At 33.9% G+C, this 18357-nt stretch overlaps 2 protein-coding genes across 2 annotated transcripts; both read left to right on the top strand.

The window, feature by feature from the left end:
- The first annotated feature begins 3748 nt into the window (after positions 1-3748).
- On the top strand, positions 3749-6186 carry LOC110785312 (annexin-like protein RJ4). The gene is made up of 4 exons (XM_021989748.2): positions 3749-4429; positions 5020-5238; positions 5313-5402; positions 5775-6186. Exons 1-4 carry the CDS (start codon positions 4004-4006, stop codon positions 6000-6002), a joined length of 963 nt encoding a protein of 320 aa, XP_021845440.2. The 5' UTR covers positions 3749-4003; the 3' UTR covers positions 6003-6186.
- A 2741-nt stretch (positions 6187-8927) lies between these two features.
- LOC110785313 (uncharacterized) lies at positions 8928-10235 on the top strand. Its single transcript, XM_021989749.2, has 2 exons — positions 8928-9124; positions 9504-10235. The coding sequence occupies exons 1-2, from the start codon at positions 9010-9012 to the stop codon at positions 10112-10114; spliced, it is 726 nt and encodes a 241-aa protein (XP_021845441.2). The 5' UTR covers positions 8928-9009; the 3' UTR covers positions 10115-10235.
- The last annotated feature ends 8122 nt before the right edge of the window (positions 10236-18357 follow it).

The raw sequence follows: 18357 nt of genomic DNA, 5'->3' as shown, positions 1-18357 counted from the left end.
TTGGGTTAAAGGTTTTACACTATTTATGTTCGTATTTCAACTGTCTCTCGTGTTCAAATTGTTTCGGGAATCTATGTTACTCGAAGTCAGGTACTCATTTAGGATACATGTCTAAGTGTCTGACTCGGCTATTTTGTGGGATTTTTTTTCTTCTATGTTTTAATCTAAAAAAGTGTCCAATATCTATAACCATATCCGAATATCGAGAGTCCGACACAAGTATTTAAGATACAACAAAGAGTTCAAGTAACCGATTACTCCGTAATACTCCCTCCGTATTTTTTTAAAAGATACACTTGGCCGGGCACGGGTATTAGGAAGAATAATTGAATGAAATAAAATAATAAAGCAAGTGGGATTTGATAGATATTTTAATAATTAAACATGTGGAGACCATGTCATTTTGGTGGGTGGAGGGTGGGGTGGGTTTATGAAATTATTTGTTTAATAGGACGGTGAGTGATAGGGTATATTAGATGTATTATTTAATTAGATGGTGGGGTTGATAAGTTACTAAAAATGGCAAGTGTATCTCTTAAATAAATAAGGTCGGAAAAAGGCAAGTGTATTCCTTAAATAAATAAGGCCGGAAAAAGGCAAGTGTATTCCTTAAATAAATACGGAGGGAGTAAGGAACAAGAGGGGGTTGGCTTTGATCATACTATTTGTTTTCCGCACTCAAGAGAATATGGAAAGTTGTAAATATACAAAATAAAAAAGCTGAATGTCAGAAACGTTTTTTTTCCTTATTTGTGATTTTGTAAATCGATAGAGTGATGGGTGATCTGAGGATTGTATTGTCGTGTTAGATAGGCAGTAATGTAGCTGGATGAAAAGTGACCTTTCATGTAACAATATCAGTCTACTCATCGTAATATCTTTTGCCTTGATTTTTCAGTTTAGAGTGGAATGTAGACATGTACCATTTTCCACTGCGCGCAATATCTGAATATCGTTTATTTTGATTCACGCCTTACGTGTCCCATGTTGGAGTTGGACTACACAGTAGGGAAAAAGGGAAGAGAAAGAAGCCCATGAAAAAAAACAAAAAAAAAACAAAACAAAGTCGGAATCTCGTACGGGTTATATAGACCCGAAACAACAGGGGAGGTTTTTTGAGAGCGGGGGAAACTAACGGAACCATCAACATCTTGGAAGCTCCATAGACCATAGTGAATTTTTGTGACATCAAAACGCCAAAATTAGAAGATACAACTTTACCGCTAGTTCAAATCTTACTTACATGAGTGGAAAAATATAAGAGCAACTCTAATGGTTAATTATAAGGTGATGTAGCTAAATTTGTCGCATCAAATTTCTAGTTATATCTAGCTATATTTTTAAGTTACAAAGTTTATCATTGGTTGACTACAATATCTTATACTCCCTCCGTCCCAAAATTATAGTCTTGTTTTTCAAATCGGGCGTCCCAAAATTATAGTCATGTTTCTAATTTTGCCCATTAATGTCCGCACTTTTTCATGTACTATATTAATTAAAATGCATTGGAAACCCCATCCATGTACTATATTCCAATTTTCTATGTACTATATTCTTTTTTCCATGTGCTTTATTCTACTTTTCCATCCAACTCAATCATCATTTGTACTTTATTCTACTTTTCCATGTACTATATTCCATTTTTCTTAAAATCCATATTTTTGGTCAAACGAGACTATAATTATGGGACGAAGGGAGTAGCTTCTTAGAGCATCTTCAATGGCAAGCTAATTTGACAATTAGTTTGTTATGTCACATAAGATTTCAAGCTATTTCATTTTCTAGCTAATTTGTGTTCCAATGGCTAGTAACTACAGTAGTTTGTTTTCTAAATTACTCCCACTTGTCAATTAATATTTGACAACTTCTACGAGCTAGTTGTCAAGCAAATTAACTTCAACAAACGGTTAATTTATTATTTTCACTCCAATAGTCTAAATATTACTTCCTCTGTCTCTTTTTGTTTTTTACGTTTGGTTTTTTTTTTTCCACGCGTTTTAACGATTAATTAATTTGCATCGAGATTCCTCAATTTTTTTTATTTAAACAAGATAAATTACGTTTATTTATAATGTTTTCATTTTTATTAAAATATGATATTGGAAAATGAGAAAAATTTAATGTTTTAATGGAAAAGTGTGAAAAATTAAATGACCCAATGAATTTAATTGGTTAAAATAATAATTAGACACAAATTTTAATAGAATACTAATATTTATGTGATAATATAAAAGGAAATGTAAAGAACATTTTGATATACCCAAAAATGAAAACGTAAAAAACAAAAAGAGACGGAGGGAGTAGTTTGAAACTTTTATAAATTTCAAGTTTATCCCTAACTACAACCACTGGAGATGCTCTTATACTCCCTCCGTCCCTTAATACTCGCACCGCTTTCCTTTTCGGGCCGTCCCTTAATACTTGCACCGCTTCTATAAATGGAAATTTATACCAATATTATATTATTTCTCACACTTACTTACTAACCCCACCTACACCCCTATTCCCTACAAAAAATCATTTAAAAATTCACACCCCACTCACCACTCTCCACCTCTTACCCATTTCCCACTAACTATATTAAAATAATACTCCATCCGTTCCTAAATAAGTGTCACATTTCCATTTTTGGCGTTCCCTTATAAGTGTCACATTTCTATTTTTGAACATGTATTTTTTCCACTTTTCCACACACTTTTCACACTTTTTCATACACTTTTCCCACTTTTCTATAAATCATAATTACTTTTACTTACACATTACTTTTCCACTTTTCAATCCCACATACACTTTTATTTGTACTTTATTCAATTAAACAATTATCTACTTTATACTTTCCCCAAAAAAAACATTTTCAATCATTAACTCTTACACACTTTACAATTTTATTAATTACCGTGCCCGAGTCCAAATATAACACTTATTTAGGAACGGAGGGAGTACCCCACTATCAACTAACACCCATTAAATTAATAAGTTAGCTACTTGCTTGTTAAAGGTGTTTGCCCGCGGCTATTCTTCTGCCCTGCCTGGGGTGAGGGTACCTATTATTCGTCGGCGGTCCGGCGTAACGGGGTCTCGGTTGATTTCCCTTCCTTTAGCTACTCAGATGTTTCAGTTCGCTAAGTTTGAAAAGTCCAAAGAGCGCAGACTAGCCACGGAGCTTGGAAGTCAATTTAAATGTTTTAAACTCCGCACCGGTCAAACCGGTGCGAGTATTAAGGGACGGAAGGAGTACTATTTTATTTAATATACAATTTTATTTATTTTACCTTTTCTATTTTTTTTCGTGAGCTACTAACTCAAAAGAGCTACAATATCTTAGTAGTTGATTACGTAGTTTATGCACCAATGGTTGGCTACCCGTTCATATATTTTAACAATTTGCAAGTACATCCTTTTTATGACCAATGAAGTTGCTCCGAGAATTGCTCCCTCCGCCCCAAATGGTTTGTCTCATTGCATTTTCTTGGGTCAAACTTTAAAGTTTGACCATAAATTTCACAAACATATAAGAAATAATATAGTCGTGTGTGATTTTGTTACTCATTTTTATATATACGTATAGAAATAGAGATATTATTGCGTCTTAAAAACCGTAAAAAGTCAGATGTAACAAACATTTAGAGATAGAGGGAATATGAGTCTCATGACCAATTGGCCAGTGGGATATTAGAAAATAGAAATGCACAAAAGGGCAAATAAAATGGCTTCCTAGAAAGCGTTGATTGCACACTCATAGAGTCAGAGTCATAGTCATAGTCTAGTAGGAAAGCCACAAAACTTTCACTAGAAGCCAATACAAGTCCTTGCAATCCACCTGTATTTTTTTTCTTCTAGGCCAAGTCTAATTATAATTAATTAAATTGCATCACCCTTTTCTCCCTTCTATAATGGATCCAACTTACTTTTTATAACCCAAATTCCTTCCTAGCTTGCACCCCAAGTAGTCCCTTCTATATATATTCACATAAATGCAGAGTTTGTAATGTAAAGTCAAAAAATGGCAACCAAAAGTTCATGTTATGAGAGTGATTGCAAGACAATTCATGACTCATGGGGGAGGCTAAGCACCTTAGTAAGGACTCTCGCCACGCGTTCGACGCAGGCCGAGAGGAGAGGGATAAGGGAGACTTACAAGGCAATGTACGGTGAGGATCTATTAACCCATTTGCAAAGGGTTAAGCTTAATCAAGAGTTGTTTTCTGGTTTGTTTTTATGGATGGTTGATCCATTGGAAAGAGATGCTTGTTTGGCTAAGGATGCATTATTTGAAGGAAATGAGACTGATTTCAAGGCTTTAGTTGAGATTTTTGTTGCTAGGAAATCAAGTCATGTTCTAATTATTAAACAGCTTTACCAAACAAGGTTTAAGAGACAGCTTGATCATGATATTCTCTGCTTAGAGCCTCCTCATCCTTCCCAAAAGGTATACATCTTCTTTTCTTTAACTTTATAATTATGAACGTGTGCTTTTGTATTTTACGTCATTCATTAGGCGTACTACGTACTAATTTAATTAATTTTGCATAAAATCACAACCAACAAAAGTATAGGATTAACTTGTTGCATATTCGAGAACGACTTTTTAATTAAGGGATAACTGTTTTAATTTTGACTAAATATACGTCTATATGGAGTAGGTACTAGTTACTCAGTAGATTGTTAGGTAAGCTTTTACTCCTCCTTCCATAATTGTTTGACCCATTTTTTTTACTGATCTTAAATTGTCAATAACTTATAAGAAATAATATAGTCATGTAAAATCTTATAAAATATACGCAGTATAATTCTAGAATATCAATTTTTTATAATTTTTATGTTTATAGAGTTCGATTAATTTGGATTCGAACTAAGTGTTTTCCTACTACCAGTAAATAAACTCCCTTATTAATTGATCCAATAATAGTGTGGTGGTTAAATAAACATGAGTTAGAAATTGTAGATTAGTGTAATACTTGGTAGTTTGTAGTCCCTATTAAGGAAAATAATAATAGTTATGGGTTGGCATAATTATAGATATTGGTAGCATTGGCAACATCCCATAAAGCCCATAATGCAGATGTAAGCCAAGATATAGCAAAATGTGATGCAATGAGGCTTTACCAAACTGGAGAAGCAACTTCTGGATGCATTAATGAAGCTGTGGTCCTTGAAATCCTTAGTAAAAGAAGTATCCCTCAGCTTAAACTCACTTTTTCTTCCTATAAACGCATCTTCGGCCACAATTACACTAAGGTAAATTAAACCCCCGCTTAATTATTTGATCATGTCTTTAGTTTCTGTAACTTACCTAATGTTGCAATGTGTAGCAATTGAAGAAGGCAACTTCGACACAATTTGAGGACGCGTTACGATACTTAGTAGAGTGCATTCAGGATCCTCCCAAATACTATGCCAAGGTATAAAACGTTCAAGTTCAAAATGTATAGTAAGTAGTTATAGACCTGATCAAGATGAGCCCGGCCCGCCCAAAATTTTTGCGGGATTGGGCAGAATTTTCCGATCCGATTTCCGGCCCCGGCCCGGCCCGAAAATGTTATTTGTTTGGACATGTTTGGGAAACACAAAAATACACTTTACAGTTATAAATTCGGCCCGGCCCGAAAAGCCCGGCATAAAATTTTGGGCATAAAATTTTGACCCGGCCCGACATAACAGGCCGATTTTTTTGTGCCCAAGCCCGGCCCGAACCCAGCCCGGCCCGGCCGTTTGATCAGGTCTAGTTATATATGTTATGTTTTCGTATATAGTGATTGAGTTGAACGTTGCAGATGTTGCAAAGAAGCATAAAAGGCGAGGAAAAGAACAAGGGATCCTTGACACGGTTGATGGTTAGCAGAGCAGAGATAGATATGGGTGATATTCACAAGGAATTCAGGAAGAAATATGGGGTTGAACTTAGAGATGCGATTTCTGAAGCCATTCCCGCAGGGGATTACAGAGATTTTGTGTTAATATTGGCTAACAATTATGTCAATTCTGGTAGACTTAATCGTTAATTAGATTTCAGTGTACGTGTATCGTATGTTGTTGTGTTAATCACCACTGTTAAGATTCATTAGAAAACTATGATTGTTACGGAGTATTATTCAGTAAAGTTTCTCTAAATTAAAGTGTAACAATTTATGTAAAAATATTACTAGTACAACTAAAACTAGCTTTTTGAGACTAGTGGCTTTTCCATTTTGCTGTTTTCAAAGGCTTACTTTTCCCCTTTCTGTTTGCTACTGTCCTTTTTCAAGATCCTCGATCCGAAATCAGTTACTCGTAATAAATTACTCTATGCGTTCTAAAATGCTAGCAATAGTTGATCATACACATAGTTTAATATTTAAGGAAATGAATATTTTTAAGTTGCAAGTGATGATTTGAAATACTTTTTATTTTTTATTGTTTCACAAGGACAATGGGTCTTTCACTTTTGTTTGTGTAAGGGAGGTATTACAAAAATAAAATAAAATAGAAGTGTCGTAAATAGACCCGTCAAAAATTGATTCGACCCGAAAATATCGGGTCTTAGTCAAGATTTTGTGACCTGTAACCGATTTTATCCGCACCCGAGCAACCCGAAAAGTAATAGGTCAAAACCCGACTAACCCGTTTTTTACCCGCCCGATTAAAAATCATTGTATTTATAATAATAAATGAGATTATGAGGGATTTAAGTGTAATAAACAAGCTGTTACTATTATTAAGTGTAATATGATTTTAATTTGAATTATACGCCAATTTATGGTTGAATTTAACTAAATACAAACTTGTGTAGGAAAATTTGTTAATTTGTGCCCATATTTTGTATTTTATTATCTAAAGTAACGTAAATATAGTACGCGTTTTAAAATATCTCAACCCGTTGGATCGACCCGAACCTGGAAGCATTTGTAAACCTGAACCCAAAAGCAACCAACCCTAATTAACCCGGAATAATTTTTTACAATCCTACCCGACCAACCTGTTTAACATGTCTAGTTGTAAGTATCCATAACCGACCGAAAAATATAAATGTTACTAGTATTATGGAATGGAGGGCGTATCAGTCAATTTACACTATTATCGTGACAGCTAATTCTAGGCGGAGCGTGGGAGTTATTAATTAATTAATTAATTAATTAATTAATTATGCTATAAGGTTTTGTATTCGCCACTAAAATGTGCTACTGGTGGTCGTGCTGGATGCTGAATATTCAATTTGTAGTAAATAAAGGCATAAAGCAACTGAGCTGGAAATTGGTTACCGACTTATTCATTAAAGTTGGACTACATAAAGTGCTCAAAACACAACAGCAGAACATGCTAGACGCCCTAGACTGCTAGTTGCAAGTTGCAAGTTGCAACTCACTACTCAAGTTGGAAGCTTTTGCAATTAATTGCAATCGTATTAGGACCTTTTGGAGAAGTACCTTAATTTTACACTAACTTATTTGCATTATGTTGCAACTAATATACTCGGTATTATATACTCCCTCCGTTTTACAATACAACTAGTGTGTGACCCTGGTGTTGTCCCGGTTTCTTACTTTTATTCGGGTTTATTTATTTTGTAAATATATATGTGCACATATAGATGGAGTCATCGTCGACATCAAATGACATCGAATTACGATGGTGACACAAGATTAATGGTCGATCAACAACTATATCAAATATGAAATCCCGCATTCGAAAATCAAAACAAAGTTAGATACTTTTTTTCATAATTAATTGATTTATTACACCGTTTTTTGTTTTTAAGGCTTAAGATGTACATTTATAAATTAAGTAATCATTCTTTTTTTCCCCTTTTTTTTAATTCACTTTTATTTATTTAATGTATTATTTAACATCAAAAGAATATATATGTTTATATAGAAAGATGTAACATAAGTTGTGGTTGACTAAGATGGTAGGAAGTGTAACTTTTAACAAAGAGGTCTGGTGTTCGATCCTTGTTACATGTTTTTGGTTGTAATGACATGTCATGATGCTAATTAGTGGTGACATGGCATAATGAGGAGAGGTATACGTGACACGTATACATTCTTAAGAACGCCTTTTAATATATTAGTATAGATTATTGTTTCTCATTTTTCACGGGAATATATATAATATGCATATCATTGATGTAAATATGTAATGGCTTACACGTAAGCATACCAAAGTCTATTGAACTTATTCAAGTCTTGTGGCTACGTTAGTCGAACTCGACAAGGGGAGAATCAAGAGAATTCCAAGTGCCTACCAAATTAAATGAACTATCTAATGTTATATCCCAAGAATTGTCATACATGCCAAACTTTATCTTTACTTGTAGCTATTGTGTATTGATGATCCAAATAGTTGTCAAAAGGAACCAAATGACTAGTTGGTTCAGTGGTGATTGAGGCTGAACTTGATATATAGGAAGAACCCGTATTTGATCCCCCGCAACAACAATTGATAGGGGACTGGAACCTAACAATCCAGAACTCGCCCCGAATCCGAATTATCCCTAAAGGTGAACCGGGCGCTAACACAAAAAAAAAAAAAAAAGTTGTCAAAAGGAAAACTAGTCAGCAGAATAAAACCATATAAATTATTTGGCCCAGCCCACCTGAAATTGGACTTTGTTACCCATAATCCCATATGGCCATATACGGAATATGACCCAAACTAAATTCGATTCAAACGACCTATTTGCATGTTGCGGCAATATATCATGTATCATGTCCTCAAGGAAATATTAGAAACAAGTTCAAAGAATCTTTAAAAACCCAGGAAATTAAAACATATGCATAATTAAGTGTATACAAAACTGAAATCAAATCATAAAGATAAGTATATTTTATGGCCTTTAGCAAAGACATAAAGCAACATAAAACTCAATAAAGCAAACAAGAATAATATTTCCCACAGGAAATCTCAACCAAAAAAACTTAAAAAGATGCCCTTAATTTCAACACCTATAAAAAAACAACCCCTTTCCTGAACATAATCAATACAATCTGCATCCTTCTCTTTAACATTTTGTATAACTCCCGAAGAAAAGTAATGGCAATCAAAACTAAGTCTTCAACTCCCGGATCACCTTCCTACGTCGATTTCCACCCTGCTTGTGATTTCCTTAAAGCTGAAGGGATTGAAACTTTGATCATCCATCTTCCTGGTATATATTATGTATTCTCTTGCTTTTCTATTGTTTTTACTTAAAAGAAACAAACTTAATTTTGCACGACAATTACCGTATGATAACAAGTAAGTCTCATATGATACCGTGTTAGCAATAAAAAATAATATATATAACTGATGATAAAGTGTAACCATTTTTTTATTAAAAAAGTATAACTATTTGCTTGATTATGATTAATATTGAACCCAAGTCATAACTATACTCTGTATGTATATGTAACTATTTGATTAGAAATTGCAACTATTCGGTGAGAACTAAGAAGATCGATCATGTAATTTAACAATAGCATAAACATTGTTTTAAGAAAGAACACAAACTAATTAATTATGTCATCTCTTTGTAAACATTCACGTAGACTTTAAGAAGGAGCAATTGAGGGTGCAAGTAAACAAAGAAGGAGTGGTGATAGTAAGTGGCGAGAGAGCAACAAATGAAGATGGATCCAAAAGAAGCCGTTTTGTTAAGGAAACTAAAATACCAGAGGGCTGTGATATAAACGACATTCGAGCCAAGTTCATAAACGGGCGCCTTAATGTTACAATGCCAAAGAAAATACTTATTACACCTCCACCTCCACCTCCACCTCCACCACCTCAACTCATCCAGGAGCAGCCTCCGTCGTCATCGTCACCACCACCTCCTCCTCCGAAGCCAGAGGCCGTTACTGATCAAAAGCCGAAACCTGAGGCCGCCTCGGTTTCTGATGATCAAACACCCAAAGGTAGTACTATTATAGGTGGTACCGAAACAAGTTGTAGTTATCATGGTCAGCCAAAGAGTATTAATCGTATGTTTGAGCTTGGAAGTGTTATACAAAGTCGGCTACAAGGAAGAAAGAATGTGGCTTTGGGTTTTGGAATCGCCGTAGTGACAATGGTAGCAATTGGAGCTTTTGTTGCTTCTAAACTTGGGTCTGATACCACTTCTTCTCCTTCTTTGTACATAGAAGACTCAGGTCTAATGTAAACGATTAAGATATGGTATTTTTAAATTCGGTTGAGAAAAATTTATGTACTTTGTTAAGTGTATTATATAATCATTTATACATTCGTGAATATTGAATAAAAAGGTTACGTTGGTGAATTAATCGATGAAATTCCTTGTGATGGTTTGAGGAATTATTTTTGGATGTCAGATATGTGTTTGCAAATACATATCATAGCAATAACAAAAGACAAAATAGGAAAAAGGACAAAAAAGAAATTAAATGGTACATTTTAAAACAAAAATGGTACTTTTTTTTTTACAGGATGGTACTATTTTTGTACAGAATGGTACTTTTTTTTACAAAATAGTACTTCCTATTTTGTCTTTTAGCTATTTGTCTTTTAGCTGCTACTCCTTCCGTCCCTTAATACTTGCACCGGTTTGACTGGTGCGGAGTTTAAGACATTTGAATTGACTTATTAATTTAATCTGTGGAGGGAGAAGGAGAAAAATGAAATGGGAAGTGTTTTTCATGAAAGATTATGTCTCTAGTGATGACTGGCTTGTTGGTAGCCAAATTAAACACTTTGTAAGCCTTCTGTTGTGGAGGGTATCCAATTAGAACACAAGGAGAAGCTCTACTATCAAATTTGGATCTATTGATTTTGGGGGTTGTCATGTAGCAAAGACAGCCAAAGACTCTTAGATGAGAAAGATCTGGTGGTTCCTTGAATAATCTCTCATAAGGTGTAGCAAATTGAATACTCTTTAGGGGCATTCTGTTGATCAAATAGGTAGCAGTTAAGATGCAGTCACTCCAAAACTTGGCTGGAAGCTTGGATTGAAAAGACAAAGCTCTGGCAGTTTCTAGGAGATGCTTGTGTTTCCTTTCCACAACTCCATTTTGTTGTGGTGTATAACTACAACTCTTCTGCTGCAGTATGCCTTTTTTAAGTAATAATTGCTTGATTTCTCCTTCAATAAGATCAGGTGCATTATCAGACCTGATCTGTTTAACAGTTGTGCCAAATTGATTCTCAACATAGGACAAAAATTGGGTGAGAACTTGTACATAATCAGTTTTGTTCCTCATTAAATGTGTCCAAGTCATTCTGGAATAATCATCCACTATGGTAAGGAATTGATTACATTTTGAAGCATCATGTACAGAATATGGACCCCACACATCTATGTGTATCAACTGAAATGGTTCTGTAGTTTTAATGCTGCTAGTTGAAAAAGGAAATCTAGATTGTTTTGCAAGAGGACAAATCTGACAAAAACATTCTGCTAAACAACCTTTTGCATCAATACCTTTGATATTCTTTATTTTTCCAAAAGAAACATGCCCTAACCTAAGATGCCATAGCTTTGCTTCCTCAATAGCAGTGAAACAGGCACTTGACAGAGCAAAATTATTAGAAGTTGACTTGCATGTAGAATCCAACAGATCATCATTCAAACTGTAAAGACCTTTGTCCAATCTACCAAGCACATAATGCCTTTTCTTGGAAAGGTCCTGTATGACACATTCATTATCAGTGAAGGAAACAGAAGAGTCAGTGTTATGACAGAGTTGTGAAATGGATATGAGATTAAACTGGAACCCTGGGACATGCAAAACATCTTTGAGAACAATATTATCCCCTAGATTTACCACACCTTTGTGTTTGACTTGAAATTCAGTACCATCAGGTATAGTTATAGAGTGATATCTATCAGTTAATGGTTCAAGACTGCTGAACATATTCAAATCTGAACACATATGATCACTTGCACCACTATCTAGTATCCATTTTTTCTTGAAGTTAGATAAAAGGCAGAATGTACCTTGTGGTTGAGAACTGGTTGCCAGACCAAGAGAGTTAGAGCCATTGGTCTCAACTTGGCTAGCAACCTGGTGTGAGTTGATATGTTTCATCAACTGATTATACTGATCTTCAGTGAAAGTTGCATGAACCAGACCTTTATCCTCTTGATTTGAATCATCAGCATAGGAATCTTCCATATGTACATCAGCTGCAACTCTTTTGCCTTTGCCTTTGAAATCTTTAGGATATCCATGTAACTTCCAGCATTTGTCAATAGTATGATTTTTCATTCTGCAATGCTCACAGAATAGGTTGTTTCTGGTGGTGTTTCTTGATTGAGATCCAGCAAAAACACCTTGATTGTTGGTGCTAGAAGGATACTGTGATCTGTACTTGTTATCAGTGAACTTTCTAGCAGTGAATACTATTGATTCTGAGTTCATATAGCTTCTGTTACTCTGCACTTCTCTCTGCTGATCATCCTGGAGTAATAAGCCATATGCCTTAGAAATAGTTGGCAAAGGATTCATCATAAGAATCGTGCTCTTAGGATGCTCATACTTTGAGTTAAGCTTCATTAAGAATTGGATCAACCTCTGATTTTGTTGAGATTTTAACAGTTTTTGTGTGAGAGTGCAATTACAACCAGTACAAGAACAAGAAGGCAAAGGATCTAGTCCATCTAACTGATCCCAGAGAAGTTTAATTTGGGTGAAAAAACTTGAGATATCCTCATCATCATCTTGATTTAGGTTGTAAAGTTTCAATTGAATAGAAAACAACTGAGGACCAGAGGACTGACAGAATCTATCTTCCAAATCCAGCCATATCTCTCTTGCAGTCTTCAGATATAGAACACTTCTTGCAATTGAAGGTTCAAGAGAAGCTAGAATCCAAGAGATGACCAAATCATTACATCTGGTCCAGATTCTAAAGTTTTGAGCATTTGTTGCTGGTTGATTCAATGAACCATCAACAAAACAAAGTTTGTTCCTAGCTGATAATGCAATCACCATAGAACGTTTCCAATCATTAAAGCATTTTCCATCAAACACTATGCTGACTAACTTTGAAACATTAACATCATGGTTGCTAAGAAAATATGCGGAATTCGGATTAAGAGAAGGATCTGTTTGATCAGGCATCTTTGAGAATGAATTTGATCAAAAGAATAATTCGAGAATTTGAAGTGTTTACCAAGAATTTGCTGAAAACAAGCTTACAGCAACAAACTAAATCAGCAAGATCGATTGACTTGCTCTGATACCATGTCAGTTTTCATGTTTCAACATGAAATACTTTCTGAGAAAACTCAGTAGTTTGAGAGAGAAAAGAAGATGATTTTTGTATTGATTCATTACAGCAATCTGAGCTATATATACAACAGATTGTATGATGTGTTTCAACCAATAGGAAGAGAGCTAAGAACTAACAACCAATCATATTCAACCTACTGTACACCTAAGCATTCTAAGCTCATTATTACAAGTTGAATCAAGTAACTAACTCTCTAACAAACTCCCGTGAATCTAGGGAAGTTGGTTGAGTATGCTGTTGAGTATATCTGCTTCTAGAATCATCCATAATACGCATTGCACTGCTGGCTGCATGGTCATGCAGTGTGTGAACTGTGGTGAGCTTTGTACTGCTTGCTGCATGTTCATGTAAGGCATGACTTGAGCTAGGATCAGCAGGTTGTAAACCAACAATCACGATTTTGGTTTAAAAAACAATAAAATATTTTTTTTATGAAAAGCGTAATTTCTTTGGTCATATACTTTTTCTGATTTTATAGTGATAGATTGACACTATCAAAGAAAAAAAAATCAGATTGTCATTATTTTTTGAAAGGTGTTTCTTGTAGTAATAAATCATAAACAATTTAGTACTATAGAGTACATGGTTGTTATTTTATTTTATTTTCTTTACAATATATTTCCTGCATTATGATGGACGAGAATGAAAAAATCTCAGTTGCATCAGTGCTTTAATAAATAACATAATCAGAAGGGCAGAGAAACAACTAGTGGAAAGGGAACTAGTTGCTAAAAGAGCAAAGACAACTAAAACATCCGCACCACCAACACAACAGTCCAGGTACATTTTGATGCCACAGCTCAACCAACTAGAACTGGTAAAAATGGCAGAGTTATCTTCACATGCAAGGGCTCAAGAGGAGGAGGGACAGGTTCAAGAGGTAGAGGAAAAGGAGTTGGTGTGTTGTTCGGACCAGATAACACACCTTTTATATATGCAGGTAAGCAGTAACTTAGGTCAAATTCTGTCTTTTTAATTGATGTTGGGGTGTTGTTGTATTGATATGGTGCTGAGTTGTTGTTGCATTGTTGTGTCAGTTGAGGTCTATCTTTATCAAACACTCGTGTCCGATATGAGTACGAGCTGAGTCAAAACAATTAGTTGACATGCTGTTTTGTTGGTGTTTTATATTGTGTAGTAACTGAGGAATGCAACCTTTTGCAATGCAAGGGCTCAAGAGGAGGAGATGCAGTAACTGAGGAACTGAAAACTTTTTTCCAAAGACAACGTTTGTGAAGAAGTCAACTTCTATCCAAAGTCAAATTTAGCATATGTAGTTGTAGTGAACTTTTGTCTATGTAATGAACTAATTTAGCCTATTTTAATTTGGAGTATGATGTATTTTTAGAGTTTTTGGAGACAATTACAATCATATATGAAAAAATCCCGTTAATTCAACTCGTAATTTTTTCCGAAAATAACACGTGTCTTCTTTCATTCATTGAACATTTATTTACAAAATAGGAAAATTTAGCATCCATTGCCAAGTACGGCCTACTTAAACTAACTCCAATTGTCGGTACATTACAATGACGACAAGTACGACCCTCTTAATCTATCTCCTAGTACGACCCGACCTCTTAATCTATCTCCATCCTAATGACAACAAATATTAGCCATGACAACAACACTGCCATTGTGGGGTTTTTTTTAATTGGCAAAAGATTCTAATTGTGGAGGACGTGAATTTGAATTGACTAATATAATGTGTTGGGATATACTAATGACTATTTCATAGACATGTTCAAAGTCTATTAATCAAGTTCAACAAACAACGACAACTAATATCCTAGTTGTACCCCGCTAAAAGAAGATGATAAGTTTAATGTCTTCTCCGAAGTGAAAAATTAGAATTACGAAATAACATGGAAAATAAAATCGTTAACATAATGATGAAAAAGTAATAGTCAACCAAGCTAATTAAGTATCTTATATCATGTATACATATGTAATAGTTGAGCTTATAACTAAGAGTCATTTTGGAAGTATAAATTCTCTAAAATTCATGTTATTCTTCGTCATATATTCATATACAATGCAACCTTAATTTAGGAGCATTTATTTCGATACTTACCTTAGATATCATTCCTACTCCGGCACTTTGCACCACGAGTAGAAAACACATTATTGGGGTGTTCGGCAACCAAATTATGAGAATTATGCCATTTAGCGTTAGAATGATGGACTGCCACTGTTGACTTTATTCTTCACCAAGCGCATAAACAAGGCGAAATAAATTAATGTCACTATTCGTGCAATATACTACCTCCGTTCCTTAATGTTCTTTACGCTTTGGAATATGTGTCCAAAGTATGAAAATTTTGATTGTGGATTCTCACTGTTATATACATCAAAATGTTATCATTAAGATCTTGTTAGATTGGCCTCGTTGTGTATTTTCAAAATATCAAATTTTTATAACTTTTTCACATACAGAAATGGATATATAAGTCGTTAAATATTGCATTGGAGTCTGTGCAAATAGTAACCGTAAAGAACATTAAGGAACGGAGGTAGTATGTGTGATTTAGGTAACACATATTTGAAGGCCTATGTTGAGGTAAGTGGAATATTTGTTAACTTAATTAGTTGTGTCGCTTCTGATAAAAGGTTAGAGGATAACCTTTTCAAAAGTCATCCATATTTCCTACTTACATGTTTTGTAAAGTACAACTCTAACCATCAATCAAATGACACAACTCATGATAATAATGTCATTGAAAAATATATAAATAATCATACATATACTTTAATGCTCAACTTATACAAATTAGTATTTTTTTTATGAATACTAAAGCTTAGTTTTCATTTTTTTCCCCCACTCTAACCAGAGCTAGCTATAAGGATTTGAAGTTTTGAAAAAAAAAATGTCAACTTCTTTCACCGCTTAAGCAAAAAAAAAATGTGGCTACAAATACTCCATATACGACTTTCTATCTTAATATACCATTTGTAGTGGAAGGTTGGTTCACCAAAATTTGTAATCAATCACACTTACAAGAAATACAAAATAATATTAAATTTAAAGTACTCTGAATAAAATATTTATCTAAAAGTATTGCGCTGTAATAATTTTAATCTCGAACTTTTTTTTTCCATAACTATTATAAAGATTAATTCTCAAATTATCTATAACGACTCGGTGCATTGCCCGAGCCAATAACTAGTTATTTTTTATAAAGATAATATTATACGAAATCTAGTTTAAATAAATAAATAAAAAACCTTTACCACTGTAACCCTAATTGACAAAAATAAGAAAGATTATAAATTATCTGAATTAGCTCCAAATATTTGCACCCTCTCACCTCTCTTTAAATTCTCTCCTCTGTTGTACTCCCTCTATTTCTTTTTGATGTATCCATTTGGAATCTGGTGTGGTTTTTAAGAAATTTGGAATATTGGTTTGTATGGGTATACGTGTAATGATTGGGTGTAAGAGAAATGATTGGGTGTAAGAGATTATAATAAATAAAGGAGTGAGAAAATAATAAAGAAATAAGGTAAGAGAGATGAGTGATAATGATGGGTGATAAAGGAGGTGAGAGAGTGGGTATATGGGGAAGGGAAAAGAATTAAATATTATGGGTGAGGAAAATTAGGTGGGAATATGGGTAGAATCTTTAGGTATTTTGGTAATTAGATAGAAATGTAAGGGTATTTTAGGATAAAATGTATGTCCAAAAATAGAATAGATTCTAAATGGATACAACAATATGAAATGCTTAAAATGGAAACGGATACAACAAAAAGAAACGGAGGGAGTAGTTGACAATACCAAATCTCTCTGTTGAAATCATCACCTGAAATGTTCAAAACTTATCTAAAATATTTTAGTATTGTGGTTGCAGTGTTTGTTTCATCGTTACGAGGCTATTAAAAAATGTCTAATGACTTTAATATATAATCCAGTTGAAAATAAAATGGTTCTCTCAACTTGTAATTTGAGGTTATTGTTTTAATTTGTTACTCAGTACATGCTTTTGCATTTGTGTTACATTTTAAATTCAACTATTCTAACTTTTTAATGTCCTGACTAGGCATTTCTGGCTAAGGTGAAGTCCTTAGAAACTCTATCTCGGTTTTAAACAGATTCATTATTGATCGTCGTTCATCTAACTATGTTGTGGTTGACTGTTACGTCTAAGAGTTTTATAAGGTATGTTTTGATGCGAAGTGTTTTTTTAAGGTATGATTTGACTACTTATCTGCATAAGGGCTGATGTTTCTTTCAATTTTTATTACGCATATGAAATTGTTCTAGTGACGAAGGTACATTGCCTGACTTCCGTTTCTTTATATCTAGTGGAATAAATATTTCATAAATGTTATGCAATACATAATAGTTGACCGTAATTGACTAATATTACCTCAGTTTTTTTTTTTTTTTTTTTTTGGGTGCAAATGAGCCACAAGGGCGGGGATGAGAATCGATCCCAGGATCACCTAGAACCGGGATGAAATCTCTAACCAACCTGGACGGAGGGAGTATTACCTCAGTTTTTGAAAGTTCACATTATGAAATTTCTGTCCAACGTTGAAAAACTTTGGCCATAAATTTTCACTATTATATTCACCAAACCATTGTCACGTAGATTTTGTTAGATTCGTCTTGACATATACTTATAAAATACTCCCTCCGTCCCTTAATACTCGACCTGTTTTGACTTTAGCTACATATTATAAAAACTTATGAAATATTAATATTTTGAAAATATATGTTAAGATGAAGCCAACAATATATATTATATGCTAACTTTTGTTTTCATATACTAGAAATAAAATAGGGTCAAAGTGAATTATGGGAAAAAAAAAATTAAACCGGTGCGTGTATTTCGGGACGGAGGGAGTATCGATCAACTAATTCCTCCTTTCCATAACTAAATGTAACTTGACTTTGTACTATTTATAACTAAATTTGACTTGACTTTTGCACTATTTATAGTAAAATCTGGTCAAATGATGGTATATAAATAGTGTTAAAGTCAAACTGTATCAACTAAATAAGAACAGAGGAAGTATATTATTACATTTTGTACATTATGAGTAATTTTGAAGGGTTAATTTTTATTGAAAAGAAAAATATTATTAAGACAAAATAAAAGACTTTTATATTATATCTAGGGTACCTTACACATGCCTTTCAATATTTAT

This window comes from Spinacia oleracea, chromosome 6, assembly GCF_020520425.1.
Source record: "Spinacia oleracea cultivar Varoflay chromosome 6, BTI_SOV_V1, whole genome shotgun sequence".
Lineage (NCBI taxonomy): Eukaryota > Viridiplantae > Streptophyta > Magnoliopsida > Caryophyllales > Amaranthaceae > Spinacia > Spinacia oleracea.
Note: the sequence above shows the minus strand (reverse complement) of the source record. Positions and strands in the feature narration are given on the sequence as shown.